Genomic DNA, 18,217 nt, shown 5'->3' on the forward strand with positions numbered 1-18,217 from the left:
CGGGCAACCTTCTGCATCCTCCATGCTATCTCAATGTACCCAGCAGCCCCATGGAGCTTCTTAAAATCCTGTTGCGGATTGCCGTTCAAGGCTACACACTTTCCCGTGGCTCCTTATTGCTTAGAACGAATCCCAACCCGTCCCCTCGGGAGTGATCCGGTTCCTCTTCCTGTTCCAGCCACACTGCCCTCCTCGTTCTGCCTCCAGCACCTTAACCGTGTACCCACCTCAGGGCCTTTGCACTTCTGTGCTGCAGTCTGAACATTTTGCTTTCAGATCTTTCAGATCCACCCCTCCCCTTAATAAAACAACAAACAAACAAACAAACAAACAAAAACGAAAAACTTTCCTTCCCCCCCCCCAAGCCCCTCCCTCTTCTGGGTGCGATGGGGGTAAGGCCCTTCTGTGGGTTCTGCTCTTGTAAGGAGTGCGCCCTGCTTGGATGTGCGCGCGGCTCCGCTTCCCTGACGCCGCGTGGGGCCGATCTCCCTTTTCTCGGACTTTTCCGCGGGCACCGAGGCTGTGTTTGGAGATCCGTCCCGGTTGCCATGAGAACCGCGCTTGTCGCTTCAGCCCGCCGCACCTCCCCCTTCGCAGCTCGCGCTGCGTTTCCCTCCTTCTCTCCATCCTCCCACCACCACCCCCCCACCTCCCGCCCGCCTCCACCCTGCCTGGGAGCCCGGCCCTTTTGGCCATCGCTGGATCCTCTCCACTGGGAACCCCTCCCTCTGCCCAGCATGTGGTACTCCTTGAAATCGCCAGCGTTTGACGGTCAGCCCTCCCCATCAAAATCTCAGTTCCACGAGCAGTAGCAAAGCGTGCTGGCTGGGTCCCCAGAGCCCCCCACAAGAGCCCTGCGCACAGCAGATGCTCAATAAATGTTTGTGGGGAGGTTGGAGATCACGACTCAAGGAACCGTGGCTCAGAAAGGCCGAGGGACCCGCGCAGGACACACAGAATCCCGGGGAGCCACCGAGCGCTGGGAGATAAATAGGGGGTGCCTGGGATGGCAGGAGGAGCGTCCTCAGGGCCGGAGTGTCACAGTTGTCACATGTACGCTGTGCGACGTGGGGGAGCCACTTTCTCTGTGCCTCGTTGGAAGTAGGCGCCGGAGACCGGTGGTGGGAGCGGCTATTACGACGAGGGTGCCCTTGGCTCCCACGTCCGCCGGTGGCCTCCGGGGCGCTGGGCAGCCGCCAGCTCGAGGCCCCATAGAAGCTTGCCGGCCGCGCCCCCATTAGCTCGCAACGCAGGCCCCTCCTCTACGCCTGCCCGGGCCTCGGGGGCCCCGCGGGAGAGGAAGCTGGGGGAGGGGACGACCGGCTGGACAGGAAGTGGGAAGGGCTGGCGTCCCCCTCCAACCCCGGCCGGGGCCCCTCGGGATGGAGGCGGGGCTGGGGCCTGCCTGGCCCTTCCCTTCCTCTCCGCCTGTCTGGAACCCCAGCGGCTCCCGACTTCCCGACCGCCAGGCTTGAGGGGTGGGGATCCCTACTGGGGAGCGCGGCCTCTAAGAGGGAGGTATAACAGGGGGTCAGCTGGCAGGGGCGGGGGCGGTTGCTCCCATCAAGACGCGCGCGCACACACACACACACACACACACACACACGACGCAGGAAGCCTGAGCACACAACCACACAACACAGGTCCCGGGGAGCCAGTAATCAACCTCCGCGCGGAGGCGCACGCAAACACACACACTTGTGCACACAGCCTAAGGGCGTCCCTCGGCCTCGCACAACCGCCAAGGACACACAACCGCTGCTGCACAGCCAGGGCCAGTTGACCAGACAGCAGCCTTTCCCTGGATACCTACCAAACTCCAGGCAGGCATGATGCACATGTGCACGCACACAGGAACTGCGGGTTCACACCCAGACACAGACACACACGCTCGCAGTCGTGCATGGGGGGGGGGGCGGGGGGGGGGCACCCCGGGGGGGCACCCCTACGGGGGGGGGCACCCCTATGGCGGACATTCACAGCAACATCCAGACCTGGAGACACAACCGCACTGCCTCCCGCCACCGGGCGCAAGCAGGTCCCGCGCACAGGCCTCCACCCCTCGCAGGCACCCTTGTCCTTACTGCGGTGTCTGCCCCCCTCTCACACCCTCTGGAGGGAGGAGAAGGGCCCCTGGAGGGGGAATGGGGTCCCCCCCACCCCCCGCCTGCAGTCCTGACTCCTGCAGAGACAATGAAAAGTGGGATGCGCCCCGTTTACAGCTGGCCGATACCCAGGCTGAGCAGCAGCCGCAGGAAGGACCCAGGCGACAATCACCCAGCAACTGCTGTTGACACGGGGTGTGGCTACGGGGCGGCGCTGTGTGGTGGTCTTCGGGTTGCCTGTGTCTGCGTCGTGTGTCTGTGAGTGGCCACAGGCCCCGGGACCGTGTGACGCTGTCGTCTGTGGCGCTGTCCTGGTGGCCACTGTGTATACCACCGTATGTGGGACGGGGTGTCCCTGGGTGAACCCTACGTGTGGCGGGTTCCTCTCAGGATGTGGGGGGGACATATCTGTGGGGAGGACACCCCGTGTGACGGCCTGTCGCTTTAGGGAACTCTCACCCGTCGTTCCAGTAGCTCTGTGGATTTGTGTGTGTAGGGTCCTGTGTGTGGCTGTGCTCCTGGGTGTACAATTTGGGTGGCTGGTCCTATTTGTAGACCGTGTGTGTGAAGCCGTGATCAACTGTATCCTGCTGTGTGTCCCCAGGTGGCCGCCCCCACCCGTGCCTCCGTGTGTGTCCCCGCGCTCCCCCCCCCCACCCCACCCCACCCCACTGCGTTGGGCACTGCGCGTGCGCGCCCGGCCCACGGTCCCCACAGCGGGACCCATCCGCGCGCCCGCCATCGCCCCTTTAAGAGCGGCGCCCGCGGGCGGCAGGGAGGCGGCGGGCGGGGGCGCGCGCGGCGGGAGGAGGGGGCGCGCGCTTCCCGGAACAGCCCGCGCTGAGGGAAGAGAGGAAGAAAATAAAACCCGTGGCTGGAGCCGAAGCTGGAGCTGCCGCCGCCGCCGCCACCGCCGCCTTGGCCGTCTGGAGCTCCCCCGCGCGGACGATGCCCGCGGTGCCCGCGCGGGGCTCGGGGCTGTGAGGCCCAGGGCGCGGGGTAGCTATGGCGACCGCTAGCGCGGCCCGCGGTGCCGCCTGACAGGTGTGGGCCCCGGAGGCGGCGGCGGCGGCGGCGGCGGCTCGGAGCAGCATGTACGCCAAGGGGGGCAAGGGCTCGGCCGTGCCCTCCGACAGCCAGGCCCGCGAGAAGTGAGTCGGTGGGCCGGGGCCGTGGGCGCCGGGGGCGGGACTCGGCCGCCGCGCAGGCTTCCGTGGGCCCCAATGCCGGCGGGCACCGCGCGGGGCACGTGGGCGCGGGGGCAGGGCGTGCGGGGCCCCAGCGCGGCTCGAAGGGGTCGCGAGATTTGCGGGGGCGCGCGAGACCCGAGGGGCGCGAGATTTGAGGGGGGCGCGCGAGACCCGAGGGGCGCGCGGGGCCGCGGGATTCGTGGGAGTGCGCTAGATCTGAGGGGCGTGAGGAGCTGCAGGGTTCGCGAGATTTGACGGGCGCGTGGGACTCGGGCGGCGCGAGGGACGCGAGGGGTCGTGTGGCTGGAGGGGGTGCGCGAGATCCCAGAGGTCGGGAGGGCTGCAGGGGTGCTGGAGACCCGAGGTTCGCGACATTTGAGGGGGCGCGTGAAACCCGAGGGCTTGAGCGACCCGAGTGGCGCGAGGGGTCGCGCCCCAGACTTGAGGGCGCAGGATTCGAAGGGGCGCGACAGATCCGAGCCGGACTCGAAGGTCGCGAGACCTCCAACAGTCGAGACCTGCGTGCGCGCGAGGTCTCGAGCCGAGCCCTCTCCCACATTCTGCAGGGAAGTTTCCGCGGCCGACGAGACTGACCTCCGTCGGGGAGGGGGGAACCCCTGCACCTCAGGAAGAGCTTGAGAGAGGAGAGGGCCTGAGGGGTGCTGGCCCCAGCCCCGCGTGGGCAGCTGGGTGGATCCCTTGGGGAGGGGGACACTGGGATCTGCAAAAACCCCTCATGCGGAGGCTAAAGGTGCCATCGTGCCTATTCTCCAGGCCCCTTGGTGACCAGAGCTGCCCTGCGTTCGTCCGTTTCTTGTAGGGGCTCCCATGTAAGCGTTGGTTTGGAGATCGGGTTCTGCTGCTAAAGAAAGTTTGGAAAACACCAGATGGTCGCACCCCCTCTTTCATCCGTAGGGCTGCGGGGGCCCTGGGGAGGAAGCGATCTGCTGAGGTCTCAGCGTCTGGGGCACGAGAGCGAGAGCTCTCGGAAGGGGGGGGGGGAGGGCGACACCGCACCCGGGAAGCCGGCTGGTTGCTGCTGAGCCTTCCTTTCTGAAATAAGGACGACCGGCCTTGTAGGATTCTCACGAGGACTACAAGGAACCCCACGCAGGCAGCCACCAGCCCAGCCACTTCCTGTGTCTGGGCCTCGGTTTCCTCCTCTGTGAAATGGGGTGTGTGTGTGTGGGGGGGGGGGTTACACTGCTCAGGTCCTCAGCCCCTGCCGGCACTATGTTTTTCTCCCTGCTCACCCTCCTGCCTCCTCCTGCCCTTCTTCCGTCTCAGGTCCCTGTCCTGCGCCCGCCTCTGGCTCCCCATCTCAACACTGGGTCTGGGACAGCCTGCCCCAGAAAGGACTGAATACCCGCTGGGTGCCAGGATAGTGGATCCAATAATAAACACTCCCAACCTACAGGGCAGCCTGGAGGGCACCTACCACCCAGAACGAACTAGCACTTGCATTTGGTCATTGCATTTAGGGCTTTTTAAATAAGAGTACGAAGGTAGCAGGGGTAGCTGCAGGCCCCTTTGTCCCCTTTGTATCCCTCCTCCTATGGCTGCAGAGGTTCTGCCGTTGGGAAGTGCTGCTAGGTTGGTTTAAATCATTCCAGAAACGACAACCATGGTTGGTGTCACTGGGTTCCTTGTGTTTTTTTTCTCCTGGGGTGGGTTTTGAGACCGGGCACGTGACCACAGGTGAAGTTTGTTCCTTAGCTCAGCAGGTGCGGGACTCAGCTTGCGTTTGCTCTGTTTCTTGCTGGGCTTTCCAAGTATGGCTGTGGGCATCCTTGTTTGGAGAGCAGATGAGGAAGAGGTTCTTAAGAAAGGAGCCCCTGAACTGAGTCTTGGAGGCTAAGCAGAGCCGCTGGACACAGGGGAGCCTCCAAGGAAGGACTTGAGAAGAGGTAGTGTCTGGGAGGGAACAGGAGGAGGAGGAGGAGGAAGACAGAGGTGGAATTTGTGAGTGGGGGTCATCACTCTGGCCACCGTGTGGGAGAAGGGCTGTGAGGGGGCAAGTGTGGAGGCTGTGCCAGGCGGATGGTGAGGAGGGTGGTCCCCATCCTGGCAAGAGATGCCTGAAGGCCTGGCCTTGAAGGCAGCAGTGGGGAGGGAGGAAGTGTGCGGCTTGGAGGGTCCCTTTGTTGAGTGATACAAGCCCCTGGGTAGAGGGCATCTCCCAGCCCCCAGCAGCAAGTCCAGGGGCTTTAAGGGGGAGGAGGACACCATGCGGGGAGCATCCGTTTACCTACCATAATTCTTGATTACGGGGGTGGTGCCACATTGTAGCCTGCGGGGCTCTAACATCCTATTAGGTCACCGTGTGCATTTCTTCCTATGAATACTTGGGGTCTGGGCACGCCAGATCCTCTAGGTCACTCGCTCCTTCCATCCGCCTGCCCTCTTACCGCAGAAGCGCCCCCATGAGTGCAGTCATTCTGCAGGTCATTTGCCAACCTGGTTAGGGGTGGGGATGCCAGGATTTGGATCCAGAGCCCAGGCCCTTCCCCATGACCGAGCCCGGGGCTTGGTCAGTGACCGTCAAACTAGAAGCCCTGCTTGGGGTCTCTGAAGGGCCTTGAACAACATAGCCCATGTCCAGGCTTCAAAAATTTTCACAGCCCCCACCCCCTGCCCCCAACATGCGCGCCGTCAGGCCCCAAGCTGGTGGTTCCGGCCCTCGCTTTCCCTCCGGCAGTGGCTGCACCACCTTGCTCTTCCACTCCTTTTTCAAGTCCCTCGTGGGCAAGGATGTGGTCGTGGAAGTCAAGAATGACCTGAGCATCTGAGGAACCCTCCAGCGTGTGGATCGGTATCTCAACATCAAACTGACTGACGTCAGTGTCACAGACCCTGAGAAATAGCCTCCCACGTTATCAGTGAAGGACTGCTTCATCCGGGGCTCAGTGGTCCGCTCTGTGCGGTTGCCGGCAGATGAGGCCGACGCAGCGGCTACAGGACGCAGCAAGGAAGGAGGCCCTGCAGCAGAAACAGTGGTGGTTCCTCCTCCCCTCCCTGTCCCTCTTCTACTGGTGACCTTTAACCTCAAGTCCCAGCCGGGACCCCTGGCTCCCATACTTGAGGGTTTTTTGTCTTTTTTTTTTTTTTTTTTTAATAGTGGAGCCTTTTTTTTTTTTTTTTTTTTTTAATTATTACTTCAGGGATGAGTGGATGAGAGGAAATAATAGTGGGGAGCAGCTCTCCTCTGTTGAGGGGAGGATAAGTAGGCTGGGGAACGGCAAAGCCTGCCTTGTCCCCAGCATCCGTCCTTCTCACTCCTTCCGTGGAGTGGGAAGAATCTCCTAGATGTCTCCAGGGCACCCATGTGTTTCGTTTTGGGGATGGAAGGAATCTCCCTCCCGTATCGGCAATAAACTTACGATGCACACACAAGCAACAACAACAAAAACACTTTTCACCCAAAACAACACAGCTCACAATTCTTCCCTCAGACTCCATCGTAGTAAAAATGAAAGTACCAACATGTAAGAGAAATCGGCAAAACTGAAAACTCCGCCTGGTTTCTCTGCTTTGGGGATAAAACCCCACCCAAATCCTTAACATCGAAATACTCAGCCAACTTGTATGGGTGCTTACCAGACTACTTGTGTTAATCCCCCCCGAAGTCACAGGAGGGAGTCCTGGTGTTGGTTTGTTCATTCCTTTGGGGTAGCTGGGGCCCAAGATGCGCTGGGCTCTGTTTTAAGTTCAGTAGTGAGTGAAAGAGAGCAAGTCCCTGCCTCCACCCCCGGCCCCCTCCAAAGCTACATTCCAGAAGGAGCTGCAGGCAGAGAGCAGAGACCTATGTGTCGGAAGGGGATAAATAAGGTGATGGGGGGGGGGGGCGGTGGCGGATGGGACAGGTGGTGTTAGGTGTGATAGGAAAGACTGTGACGGGTGACATTTGAGCTACACCGGTCTCTAGGTGGAAGCGTTGGAGGTGGGTGAACACCCTGGGTAAAGGCCCTGAGGTGGAGGATGGCCAGTGTATGTGTGTTGGGGGAGTGTTCCGGGATGTGTGTGTGTAGACACTAGGGGCTGGGGAGAGCGCAGCCCCTGGAAGGGGGCGGGGGGGGGGGGCTGTTGAAATCCAGGTAGGAGATGCTAGTGGCCTGGGCCAAGCGTGTGCTAGAGGAGGCAGGAAGAAGGCTCCGAATCAGGAGAGAAGAGCTTTTTCCTTAAGTCTTTTCCCCCTAAATTCAGTAAGTGCGGTGATCTCAGGGCTATGGTTGGGTGGATATTATTCGTGCACGTGTGTGCACCCTTGTACCTTTGTGAGTCAAGGCCAGACCACCCAAGCCAGATCACCGGGGCGTGGGGGGCAGGCAGAGGTGGGCTCCTGAACCTGCATTCCGGGTCACATGTCACTGCTGAACAGTCAAGGGCAAAGGGAGGTATAGGAGGACCCAATGGCTGGCAGTGTAGACCCCTTGGTGGTTGTGGTGGGAGCCAAGGGTATTTCTTCAGGGGGCTTACTGAGCTAGAATTCCCCCAGGGCAAGACCGCAGCCCCCCACTACCCCTACCCTTACCCCATCTACCTGGGTTCCCCCACCTCATTTTGCTTCCTTGTCTCTGGACGTCTCACCCCAGACTTTCCTGCTCCTTGCAGCAACCCCCGAAATGGTTGAGGGACTGACCAGGCCTCTCTCAGCCTCTCCTTACCTGGAAGGTGGGGTAGTTGGTAGGCCTGGGCTGGTTGGCTCTGCTTCAGGCCATTGGCTTTTCACATTCGTTCCTTCACTAATGGACACAGGGCTGGCAGATGCAGGCCCCTTGAAGGCTCAGGAAGCCTCCAGAAAGGAAGAGTCACAGGAGTGAATTGGACAGGTAAACCTGGCCATGGGGCCATGGGGCCAGGAAGGCTGAGAGGGGTGCGATGATGTGGGGGAATCCGCAGCCAGTCTTGAGGAAAACCCACGCTTGGAGTTGCGTGAGCACCGTGACTCTACCCCTCTGTGCCCTGTCCCTGTAGGTGGCTGTCGCAGCTCATTTGGTGTGGTGTGAGCCAGGGGCCCACCTCACCCTGGGACAGCTGCCCACCCCAACCCCTTAACGTCCCCCTTTTGCCCTTCCCTAGCACGCACAACCTTCCGGCCCACCATATAACTTAGCTTCTCCTATGTATTGTTGTGTCCCTCTCTGCCCACGAGCAGGTGGCTTGCAGAGGTACAGGTGTCTGTCGCGTTCATTGCACAGGGAGGTGCTGGATGAAGGAAGAGGATCCAGGCCAAGGACAGAACCCATGGGGTGGGGCAGGGACTGGGGGCCAGGACAGAATGGCCAGAACTGCCTCTGTGAGGTCTGAGGAAGGGGGAGTGATCTGGTGGGGGGCGGGTATGTGAGGATCAAGAAGCCTGGCTGGGAAGGTGGGGAGAGAGCAGGAACATGAGACAAAGCAGGGTTATTTTAGGATGGGGCCCTCAGCCAGGGAAGGGCGGCCAGCCGAGTGGGGAGGCGTACTAGAAGGCCTTCCAGCTCAGGCCAGCCCTTGAGGAGTCCCCAGTCTTGGATCTGGACCCCATACCCCCCAGCCCACATGGGACCTGGACGGGCAGTAAGGTCCCTGGGAGCACTGGGAGGGGCCAGTAACTGTGGAGTGGATGGTTGGGAAATGGGTGACCCCAGGGGCCAGGAAGTTGTTTCTCTGCTTGCTGGTGTGGAGGACTGATGAGGGGGCGTGGAGGCTGAGGATGGAGAGGCTTGGAAGGTGGCGTGGAAGGGCCGGCCTTCCTACGTGGTCCGTGGAGGACACTGCCGGATGGAAGGTGGCCTGTTCTTGGGGTGGGCAGTGGCCAGGTTGGTGTGTCTAAGGTTACCCGGCACTGTGTTTCGACAAGGTGCCGTGGCAGCCAAGTGGCACTGCTGGCCCCACTGCCCCTTGCTACCCTCACTTCTCCAGACTCTCCCTGGAGGGCTGGTATAGATGGGTCATGGCCACCACTGGTGGATGGGCGCTGATCCTGAGAAAGAGAACGGGGGTCCAGGGACACCTGGAAGAGGGTCCCTAGCAGGCAAGGCTGGGAGGGAATTAGGTGCCGGGCCCTGGCCACATGGCCTAGGGTACTGGCTGGGAGACCCTACCCAGGGCATAGTCTGGAGCGACATCCGGGAGCCCTTTCTCCTGGGCAGAAAACCTCCCCGGGACCAAGGCTGTTCTGGGGTCTCAGCGTTGGCAGGATGGGGCCAGGACTTGGTGTTTAACAGCAGAGTTTGGTTTGCAAGTGGGGGGTTATGGACTGCTGAGAGCGTTGCCTAGAAGAAGGGCCTGCAGGCTGGGTATTGATGGATATGTAGGAGTTGGCTGGTCTGAGCAACTGAGGTCATCACCTGTCAGGGTGGGGGAGATGTGGGTGATTGGGGAACCAGCAGGGGGCAGTGAGTGAGGCCGGGAGTGGCGTCATGAGGGGCTCACTGAGGGCCTCTCTCAGGGATCCTTGGGACTGTGGGGCTCGCCCCAGGCCTGAGCCAGCCTCCCCTCTGCCTGCCTGCAGGTTGGCACTCTATGTATACGAGTACCTGTTGCACGTTGGTGCCCAGAAGTCAGCCCAGACCTTTCTGTCCGAGGTAAGCCAGCCTGGCCAGGCAGAGATCCCCCCTGAGCTGGGCCCTTCCTTACCACCCATACCCTGGGGTCCTCTCCATCTCCTTTCCAGATCGGTTGGGGTGCCCCTCTGCTGGCCCTGGGAACTGAGGGCTGGGGTGGATCAGGGCCCGTGGACTGGTGTCCAGGCATCTGCCTGGCCATCTGACGATCTGTGCCCACTTATCTGCCCCTCACATAGTTGCCCCCCTCCCAGCTCCCTTGCTCTGGGCCGCTGGTCCCCTGCCCCAGCATTCCCCAGGCACCAGGCTGGGCTAGGGCTGCCCCAGGTTGGAAGGGGTCAGGCAGGGCCCTCTCACTGTCTTGCCTTCCCCCTGCAGATCCGATGGGAGAAGAACATTACGCTGGGGGAGCCCCCAGGGTTCCTGCATTCCTGGTGGTGGTGCGTGTGAGGCTGGCCAGGGTGGGCCACGGAGGGGGGCTGGGTGGGGACGTGTGGGGAAACCATCGTCCCCCCCCCCCCCCCTGCCGCCCACAGCGTGTTCTGGGACTTGTACTGTGCAGCACCTGACCGCAGAGAGGCGTGTGAGCACTCAAATGAGGCCAAGGCCTTCCAGGACTACGTGAGTCCCTGCCCCGGGGACTGGGACCAGGGCTCGTGGGCATGGGCAGGTTTCTGGGCCTGTGGCCTTGGGGTCCTGTGTGGCCTGAGGCTGGCTTGGGTGGCCAAGTGGGTCTGGCTGTGGGGATTGATCTGGGATCTGGCCACTTCTGGGGAGTCCCTATTCCCTCTACTCAGTATAGGGATACTCACAAGATGGGGGAGGTCCTTCCACTGCGCTCAGCTCCTGAGGGCCCCCACAGCCCCCCCCCCATACCTTCCTGAGGCCGGCCCCGCCTCTCTTCTCCATCATCTGAATCCCCCGTGGAGCCAGGAGCTCCTGCCTCCCCATCTGCCTAGCTGTGTATGTGTAGTTTGTGTGTGTGTGTGTCTACATGTGTGGCGGGGGACAGGGTTGGGGCCACTACTGCATGTCCCCTCCCGCCCCAGCCTTTCTGAGTGCAGGCGGGAGTGGCGGTGGGGGTTGACTAACTGGCAGGTGCACCCTTGAGCAGTAGAGGCCCAGCAGTGGGCACACTTCCTAACTTTGCTTGGTGGCTGAGGCTGTTGACTCCACCTCTTTGGCCTCAGTTTCCTTCTGGGTTGAGTGGGGGTCAGAGGCCTGTCTGAAGAGGAAAGGGCATGACATGAAAGGGTTGGTGGCATTTTGTCACGCGCAGATGGCAGCCCCTGCCTTTATCTTCTTGGCCTTGGGTGTGGGGCTTGGCCACCCGGCTTCTCCGAGGGGTCTCTGGTTGGCCAGGAAAGGCTTGGGGGCTCCGGGCCCACTCAAGGGGGAAGCGGCAGCTCAGCTGGCGTCCAGGGGCGGGCAGCTCTAGGCGAGTTCCCCCCTCCCACCGCCCTCCCCGTTATGCGCCCACACTCCGACGGCCGTCCTCGCGTCCTGAGCAATCCTCCCCGCTGCGCCCCCTCGGGCCTCCCAGGGCGTGGCGGTCCCCATCTCGCTCTGCAATTGGTCAAGGTTGTGCACCGCCTCCCCGCATAATGCATCCCCTCCCCTGCCCAGTGCAGGCCTTCGTAGGGCGGGAGTGCGGCCCCAGAGGGGTAAGGCTTCGTCTTGTCCCTGAAGACGCTCCTCACGCGCCTTACGCTGTGCTTGGGAGCTGGGGTCATACTGTTGGTCCCTATTGGGTCCCACTGCTCGTGTGCTGCCCCCCTGTCCCTCTCCTGCCAGAACTGGGGCTCCAGGGGTGTCTGGAGTTGTGTGCTTGCCTGACTCCGTGAGGGCGCCCCCTCCCAGTCGAGCCCTAGCCCCTCCCGGCCTGCTCAGCGCCCCTTCCCTCTCCGCCCCGGCTTTGCCTCTGCCCGCGACTCCAGCGGCCTCTCAGGGCGCCTCCAGGGAGGGCAAGGAGGGCGGAGCGCTTGGTTCTTCACACGGAGGGGAACGCGCTTCCCGGGAGCGCGCCGGTTACCATGGCAGCGGAGCGCGCGTGGCGTGGGGGGGTGGGGGGAGATGGCACGGGCACAACGGACGTGGGTGGGGGGATGGGGACCCCCCCCCCCCCGCCCCGCCCGCGGTGGGTAGCGACCTGGCCCCGGGGTGGCGGGTTCTCTGTGGCTGCGGGCGCACATCCTGCCCGGCCGCTGCTCTAGCGCCCTGCTTGCCTCCTCTACGTGGTCGGTGTGTGTGGGGGGGGGCCTCCGAGTGGGGACTCAGTTCGCCCCTCCCGGCTCTGCTGCCGACCTCGGCATCTCCAGGAAACGCTAGCGCGCCCAACCCGTCGTCATAGCAACGCAGGTTGGGCCAGGGCGTCTCCGGGTGGATGATGGACGTGGTGGTGGGGGGGGGCTAGCTGGGCCACCCGCCAGGGAGAGTGGACCGCCCCATATTAACCCTTCTGGGCCTAGAATTGGGAAGCTACAAGGGGGTGAGGGGTGCCCCATCTTTTCCCTGCCCCCGCATCTCGTGGTCTGCAGCCCAGAAAGCAGCTGCCCCCACCTCCGCCCTCCCGACCAGGAAATGCTCTGGCGCCTGTTGTGGCTCAAAAGGAGGGGGACTGCTCTCCCACCCTCCCTGTGGGGTAGGTGGGGGGGGGGGGGCGGGGGTGGATAGACCTAAGGTTCAGAGGTGCCCCTGTTCAGCCACTGAGGCAGGCGCCTGCGAGAATAGCTGTTCGGCTGTTCGGCTGTATCTGTGGGAGGGCATGAGGTGGAGGAAGGGGGGGGGGGGTGGCAGTTTGGAGGGGGGCTGAAAGCTTTATCCCCCCTCACTCCTAGGGTCTCTTGGGCTTTCAAAAGGTTTGCAATGGGCCCTGGGAGTGCTTTCAGTCACCATAGGCCCGGGGAGACTCCCACCCATACCTCCCCAGTTTGGGGCCTGGAGTCCTTCAGAGGCTGACCTTTGAGAAGGGACAGGAAGGGGGGCAGCTTGCATTCCCCAGGCGGAAGGGTATGTCTCAGGGGCCCTGCCCTGCCCCAGCCAAGGGGCCCTCTCCCCACTTCTGTAGGGCAGGAAATGCTGTGTGACCGTGGGCAAAATGCTTAACTCCTCTGAACCCAAGTGGCTGCAGTTCCTCAAATTCCTGAGCATCCCTCGTGTGATGGCTTGTGCTAGCCCCAGGGACGGCAGTGACCCGCACAGACCAGACCCTTCCTCTTGGGTCCTGTCAGGCCTGGAGTGGGGGCAGATGATCCAGACAGACCAGAGTCAAGGGGCCCCCAGAGAACTACTCCTCTCTTCTCTACTCAGTCCCTGCAGAGTCCTCCTCCTTCCCTGTCCTTTGATGTGTCCCCTCTGCCCTGTAAACTAGGCCTCCATTTCCCCTTCTCCTCCCTGCTCTGTGGGCCCCAAAGGCAGACAGGCCTGGGACTTGGAACCGACCAGAGGAAGTGGCCTGTCAGCCTGCCCCCCTGCCAGCTCTGGCCTGCCACCAGCATCTCCGCCCTTGGCTGACATGGGAACTCCCCTCTCTGGCACCCTGTCATCTCCTCTCCTCCATCTGAAGTTAGGAGCCTGAAGACCCCACCCCAGTAGTCCTCCTCTTCATTTCCCTCCCTATTGGAGGAGGAGGGGGATTGGTGTGTGCAGCAGCTTCAGGGAGGAGCCTTCTGGAAGGGAGGCTCATCTTGAAGCTGCCAGTTGGTTTTTAGGTGTCTTGGATAGAGCTGGGGGTCTAGCTTATCTGCCTCACCAGCCTACCGGGATGGGCCTAGAGTTAGGGTCTGTGCCCCCACTAGTCTGAGGTTAGATTCAGACGGAAGGAACAAGCCTGTGCCAATGGATGAGGCACATGCCCACTGGAGCCCTGGGTTGTTGGCATTTTCAGACCCCCAGATCCTCGGGCTTGGGACTGACTCCTTAGGAACTGGGAATCCTGGCCTCCTTCCTGGGCTGTGGGTTCAGCCTGGCAGGGCCCTGATCACCTCCAGCGTCTTGGGTGCAGCAAAGAGGCAAAGCCCATCCTGACGCCACATAGCGCATCTGAGGAGGAGGCCAAGTCAGGGTTGCTGATCGTGGGTGGGGACAGGGGCAGCTGCTCGTCACCTAGAGGACCCTCCAGGCATCGTCACCTGCATGGGTAGAAGGTCAGATGGTCCAGGTTCCTTGTGCAGTGGAGTGGGCTGCTTTTGGAAAGGAGAGGACACTCAAGCAGGAAGTGACCTGACCTGGTTTTCATGGTATTCCCCACCCCTGCAGAGCTCTGTAGCGGCCCCTAGTCCAGTGATGGGGAGCATGGCCCCCAACGACGCAATGGCAGCGGGCCCCATGGCACCCGGCTTCTTCCAGGTACAGCCAGGGCTGGTGCCCCCTGTTCTGCAACTCTTGAGTGGTTATGTCAGGGTGACAGGTGCGGGCAATGATGGGGTTGGGGGTCTCATGTGGGGAGAGGCCCTGGCAGGCTGGAATTGCCGGTGGAATTGCCGGCCCTCCCAGGCTGGAATGGGAGGGTGGTCAGTGCGTGGGTTTTTGCATCTGGGTTTTGGTGTAGCCAGCGGGGGAGGGGCCGCTTCAGCTGGGTCCCAGGCCAGGAGAAGGCGGGGTCTCTGTGCAGTTGGTCTGTGCGTGCCAGGTTGCTAAGAGCCTTAGAGCATGGCTCTCTGAGCCGTGGGTCTTGCCCCTGACTGTTTCCGTAGAGCCCTTCACCCCAAACCCCGTCTTGCCCTAGGGGGAGTGCAGGACTGGCCCACCCTCCCGCCTCCATGGCATCCCCTCCCCCCTCCCTGGCCACGCCCAGCAAGGCCACAGAAAGCAGTGAAGCTTCGGTGGACCTCGCTCTTCCCAACCCACCTGGTTCTGTCCTCCTAGGGCCCCCCCGACTCCCAGCAGCCCCCCCACAACCCCAACGCCCCCATGATGGGGCCTCACGTTCAGGTAAGGACCTGTGACGCCCCGCCCCTTCACCACACGCACGTCCCAGCAACTCGAGCCGCCGGCCCCACCGCACTGGCTGGCTGCCGTCCGCTGACTGGTCCTGGAAGAGGGGGCTGTCCGGGCTGGGGGCCGGGGCGCCGCAGGAACGGGGTAGCTTTGGGGGGCGAACAGGGCGGTGGGAGGTGCTGATCCCCGGCCCACCTCTTCCAGCCCTTCATGTCACCGCGGTTCCCAGGGGGCCCCCGGCCCGCCCTGCGGATGCCGAGTCAGGTGAGAGAGGGATGAGGGGAGGGGGGCCAGGAGTTGGGCCAGGGTGGCGGTGCCCTCGCTCACTGCTGCCACGCCCCCTCCGCAGCCTCCGGTGGGCCTCCCCGGCTCCCAGCCCCTCCTCCCTGGCGCCATGGAACCCTCCCCGCGTGCTCAGGGTGAGTAGGGAAGCTCCAGCTGCTGCCTCCCCCTCCACTCATCGGGACCCCGGCTCGGAATGCCTCCTCCCTGCTGTCTCACGGTGCAGAACCACCCCCATCCGGCCCATGTCCACCCCGGGGAGTGTTACCGGCCTGAGCCCCCCTCCTTCTGTCCCCACCTCAGGGCATCCGAGCATGGGCCCGATGCAGAGGGTGACACCTCCACGGGGCATGGCCGGCGTTGGACCCCAGGTGAGGGCAGGGTCCGGGAGAGGGGGTACGCCTCGGGGCCTTCCCCCCACACCTTGGCCACTCACAGCCCTTTTGCTTTCCCAGAGCTATGGAGGTGGCATGCGGCCCCCACCCAACTCTCTCGCCGGCCCGGGCCTGCCCACCATGAACATGTAAGGCTCTGGGAGAACCCCTGGAGTGTGCCCACGTGGGCCATCACCCAGCTTCACCGGCTGGGTGGGCCGGGGCAGGCTCAACCTGCACTGGCCATTGTTAATGCTCTGGATATGGATTACTCTGCTGTCAGGTGGGGAAACTGAGGCCCAAAGGCCGGTGAGGGATGAAGGCTGACCCCGCCAGTGTCTGCTGCGCTGCGGGCCTGTTTGGGGGCACACGGGGCAGCAGGGTGGGGGGCGACAGTGCGTAGTGGGGGGCCGTGTACCACCCGGCCTCGCCCCAGGGTCCACCCACTGTCTCTTCTAGGGGCCCTGGAGTGCGAGGCCCATGGGCCAGCCCCAGCGGAAACTCGGTGAGTGGTGGCCCGGAGGGCCGGGGGAAGATGGTAGCGGTCTGTGAGGGGTAGAGCGGGCCGACTGCTCATAGCTGCCCTTCTCCCCAGATCCCCTATTCCTCCTCCTCCCCCGGCAGCTACACGGTGAGTGGGGCCCAGCGGGGCCGTGGCTGTGCCGCTCAAGCCTGGGGGGAGGGGTTGTGGGTGGCAGATGTGTGTGTGGGGGGGGGGGGGGGTCTTTCTCACCTTCTCTGTCTCCCTCCTTGCGCAGGGACCCCCAGGAGGAGGCGGGCCCCCTGGAACACCCATCATGCCCAGCCCTGGAGGTGGTACAGCCCGGGTGGGGTACAGGGAGGGTGTTCCTGGAGAAGTCGTCACGCTTCTTCCCCTCATGCACCAATATCTCCCCCAGACTCCACCAACTCCAGCGAGAACATGTACACTATCATGAACCCCATTGGGCCGGGCGCCGGCAGGGCTAATGTGAGTGGAGGGGGCTCCGGGGTGGGGGCTGCAGAAAGCAGTGGCCCCACTGGGGGTCTGGTGGCCCTAGTCCCACGCTGCCCCGCTGCCCGCAGTTCCCGCTTGGCCCTGGTCCGGAGGGTCCCATGGCGGCCATGAGTGCGATGGAGCCTCATCACGTGAACGGATCCCTGGGTGAGTGGGCGTCCGGAGACCGCCCCCCGCCCCGCTCCCCAACCAGGCTGCTTCACAAGCCTTTTGCGCCCCCTGGCGGATGCTCCCGCCCCTCCAACCCCGTTTCTCCTCTGGCGACCCAGTTGTGCCCCGAGCTTCCGCAGGCGGCCCAGTGGCAGGGGTTGCGTCGGGGGGAGGATTCCTGTAACTAAAGCATGAGTGCCATCACTGACCCCTGCCCGGGCCCTCCGTCCGAGATCCCCAGCAGGCTGGGCCTGGGGGCGGGGGAAGTTCGAGGAGGGGGTCGATTGACCCTGGGCTCCCGGGGGGGCGGGGGAGTCGGGCCTGGCGCAGGCGCGTCTGAGCCGCGGTCCGCCGTCTGTCGGTCCACAGGCTCGGGCGATATGGACGGGTTGCCGAAGGTGAGGGGCCGCGCTCCTGCGTGGGGTGGGGCCTGGGGCTCCCGGGGCGCGGGGATGCGGGCTTGACCAGGGCGGTGAGGCCTAGTCCAGGTCGGGACGAGCGGTGGGCAGGGCCTGGCCCGCGGGGCGGGGAGTACCGCGCTGACCGCGGCCGCCCCCAGAGCTCCCCCGGCGCCGTGGCCGGCCTGAGCAACGCCCCGGGCACCCCGCGGGACGACGGCGAGATGGCGGCCGCCGGGACCTTCCTGCACCCGTTCCCGAGCGAAAGCGTAAGCGACTGCGTCGACTCCCCCCCCGCGGCGGCGTCGGGCCGGAGGGGCCTGGCGGGCAGGCCCCGGCGGGGCGGCCGGGGGGCCAGAGCAAGACCGTGACCGCGGCGGGCCAGGTGGGGGGGCGGCCGCGTCATCCTTCCCCTCCCCTCTCCCCCCTTCCCTCACTCCCGCCCTTATCTCACCGGCCCGCCCCCGTCCCAACCCCACCCTGGGACCCGCACCCCAGGGCGGCTTCCCCACGCTTCGCCACCTGTCTCCCCTCCCCCCCCCCCCACGTCCGCCCCGCCCCGTCCCCTCTTCTCCCCGGGGGGGCGGGTCCCAGCCTAGGCCGGAGCTGAGCCCGCCTCCGCGCGCCACCCCCTCGTCTCTCCGCAGTACTCGCCGGGGATGACCATGAGCGTGTGATGGGGCAGTAGCCCCTTGCCCACTGCCGGCCTCGGCTTCTGCCCAGTGCCCCTGCCTGGGACCAAGGTCCAGGGGCTCGGGCAGTCTGCTGGGTGAGGGTCTGAGGTCACACCTCGGGCGACTGTACTCCAGTTCAAGGATTGGACAGCTGGGAGGCCCCGCACGAAGGACTCTCATTTTATAAAAAAAAAAAACAAAACAAAAAAGAAAAAACGCAAGGACCTCAGAGACGTTCTTTCATGTATAGGACCTTCCTGCCATTTCTATTTTGTCCAAGGGGGCTCCCTGGGGATCTCTTTTCCCCTGGACAGCAGGGGGTGGGCCCCATCAATAAATGTAACTTGGTTTTGGTTTTTGGTATCTGGTCTCAGATTTCTTCACTTTGGCTTGCAGCCACACCCTCCATCATGGGGTTAGGCAGAGGCTTCAGGGTTCTGGAAGTCTCAAGATTTGGGACATCAGTTTTTGAAGGGTAGGTTGGAGTCTACCACGTGAGAAACGGGAAATGGGGTCTAGAGTGGGGGGGTGGGGGTGATTAGGATTAGGTCGCAGGCGCCAAGA

The 18,217-nt window shown here is 63.4% G+C and overlaps 1 protein-coding gene, 1 long non-coding RNA gene and 1 pseudogene across 13 annotated transcripts; 2 read left to right on the forward strand and 1 right to left on the reverse strand.

Annotated features, from left to right (window-relative positions):
- Positions 1-2,826: 2,826 nt before the first annotated feature.
- On the forward strand, positions 2,827-18,016 carry SSBP4 (single stranded DNA binding protein 4). 11 transcript variants are annotated; one of them, XM_053897973.1, is made up of 18 exons: positions 2,835-3,256; positions 9,789-9,861; positions 10,219-10,280; positions 10,377-10,461; positions 14,098-14,187; positions 14,707-14,772; positions 14,983-15,042; positions 15,128-15,197; positions 15,364-15,431; positions 15,516-15,583; positions 15,894-15,939; positions 16,030-16,065; positions 16,193-16,247; positions 16,334-16,404; positions 16,500-16,578; positions 16,951-16,979; positions 17,141-17,364; positions 17,627-18,016. In XM_053897973.1, the coding sequence occupies exons 1-17, from the start codon at positions 3,198-3,200 to the stop codon at positions 17,348-17,350; spliced, it is 1,227 nt and encodes a 408-aa protein (XP_053753948.1). In that variant the 5' UTR covers positions 2,835-3,197; the 3' UTR covers positions 17,351-17,364; positions 17,627-18,016. The 11 variants fall into 11 exon arrangements, with proteins under 11 accessions (XP_053753949.1, XP_053753945.1, XP_053753947.1 ...); XM_053897978.1 differs by having other exon boundaries at positions 2,838-3,256; positions 17,141-17,248; XM_053897974.1 differs by having other exon boundaries at positions 2,827-3,256; positions 10,403-10,461; positions 15,364-15,583.
- LOC109247628 (uncharacterized) lies at positions 4,924-12,369 on the reverse strand. Of its 2 annotated transcripts, XR_008420531.1 has the most exons (4): positions 11,990-12,369; positions 7,960-8,087; positions 5,548-5,752; positions 4,924-5,209 (listed from the first exon to the last, which is right to left on the reverse strand). It is a non-coding gene; the product is annotated as an uncharacterized LOC109247628 (long non-coding RNA). The 2 variants fall into 2 exon arrangements; XR_002071806.2 differs by lacking the exon at positions 11,990-12,369 and having other exon boundaries at positions 7,960-8,319.
- Positions 5,745-6,391, forward strand: LOC109247625 (U6 snRNA-associated Sm-like protein LSm2; annotated as a pseudogene).
- Positions 18,017-18,217: the final 201 nt, after the last annotated feature.

Source organism: Panthera pardus, unplaced genomic scaffold (assembly GCF_024362965.1).
Source record: "Panthera pardus isolate Hobbes unplaced genomic scaffold, ASM2436296v1 HiC_scaffold_8, whole genome shotgun sequence".
NCBI lineage: Eukaryota > Metazoa > Chordata > Mammalia > Carnivora > Felidae > Panthera > Panthera pardus.

Bases quoted from the DNA above. Each gene is read 5' to 3' on its own strand.
- SSBP4 (XM_053897970.1), top strand. From the start codon at position 3,198: ATGTACGCCAAGGGGGGCAAGGGCTCGGCCGTGCCCTCCGACAGCCAG. The intron at 14,188-14,706 runs GTACAGCCAGGG...CTGTCCTCCTAG, and splicing joins TGGCACCCGGCTTCTTCCAG to GGCCCCCCCGACTCCCAGCA. The intron at 14,773-14,982 runs GTAAGGACCTGT...CACCTCTTCCAG, and splicing joins TGATGGGGCCTCACGTTCAG to CCCTTCATGTCACCGCGGTT.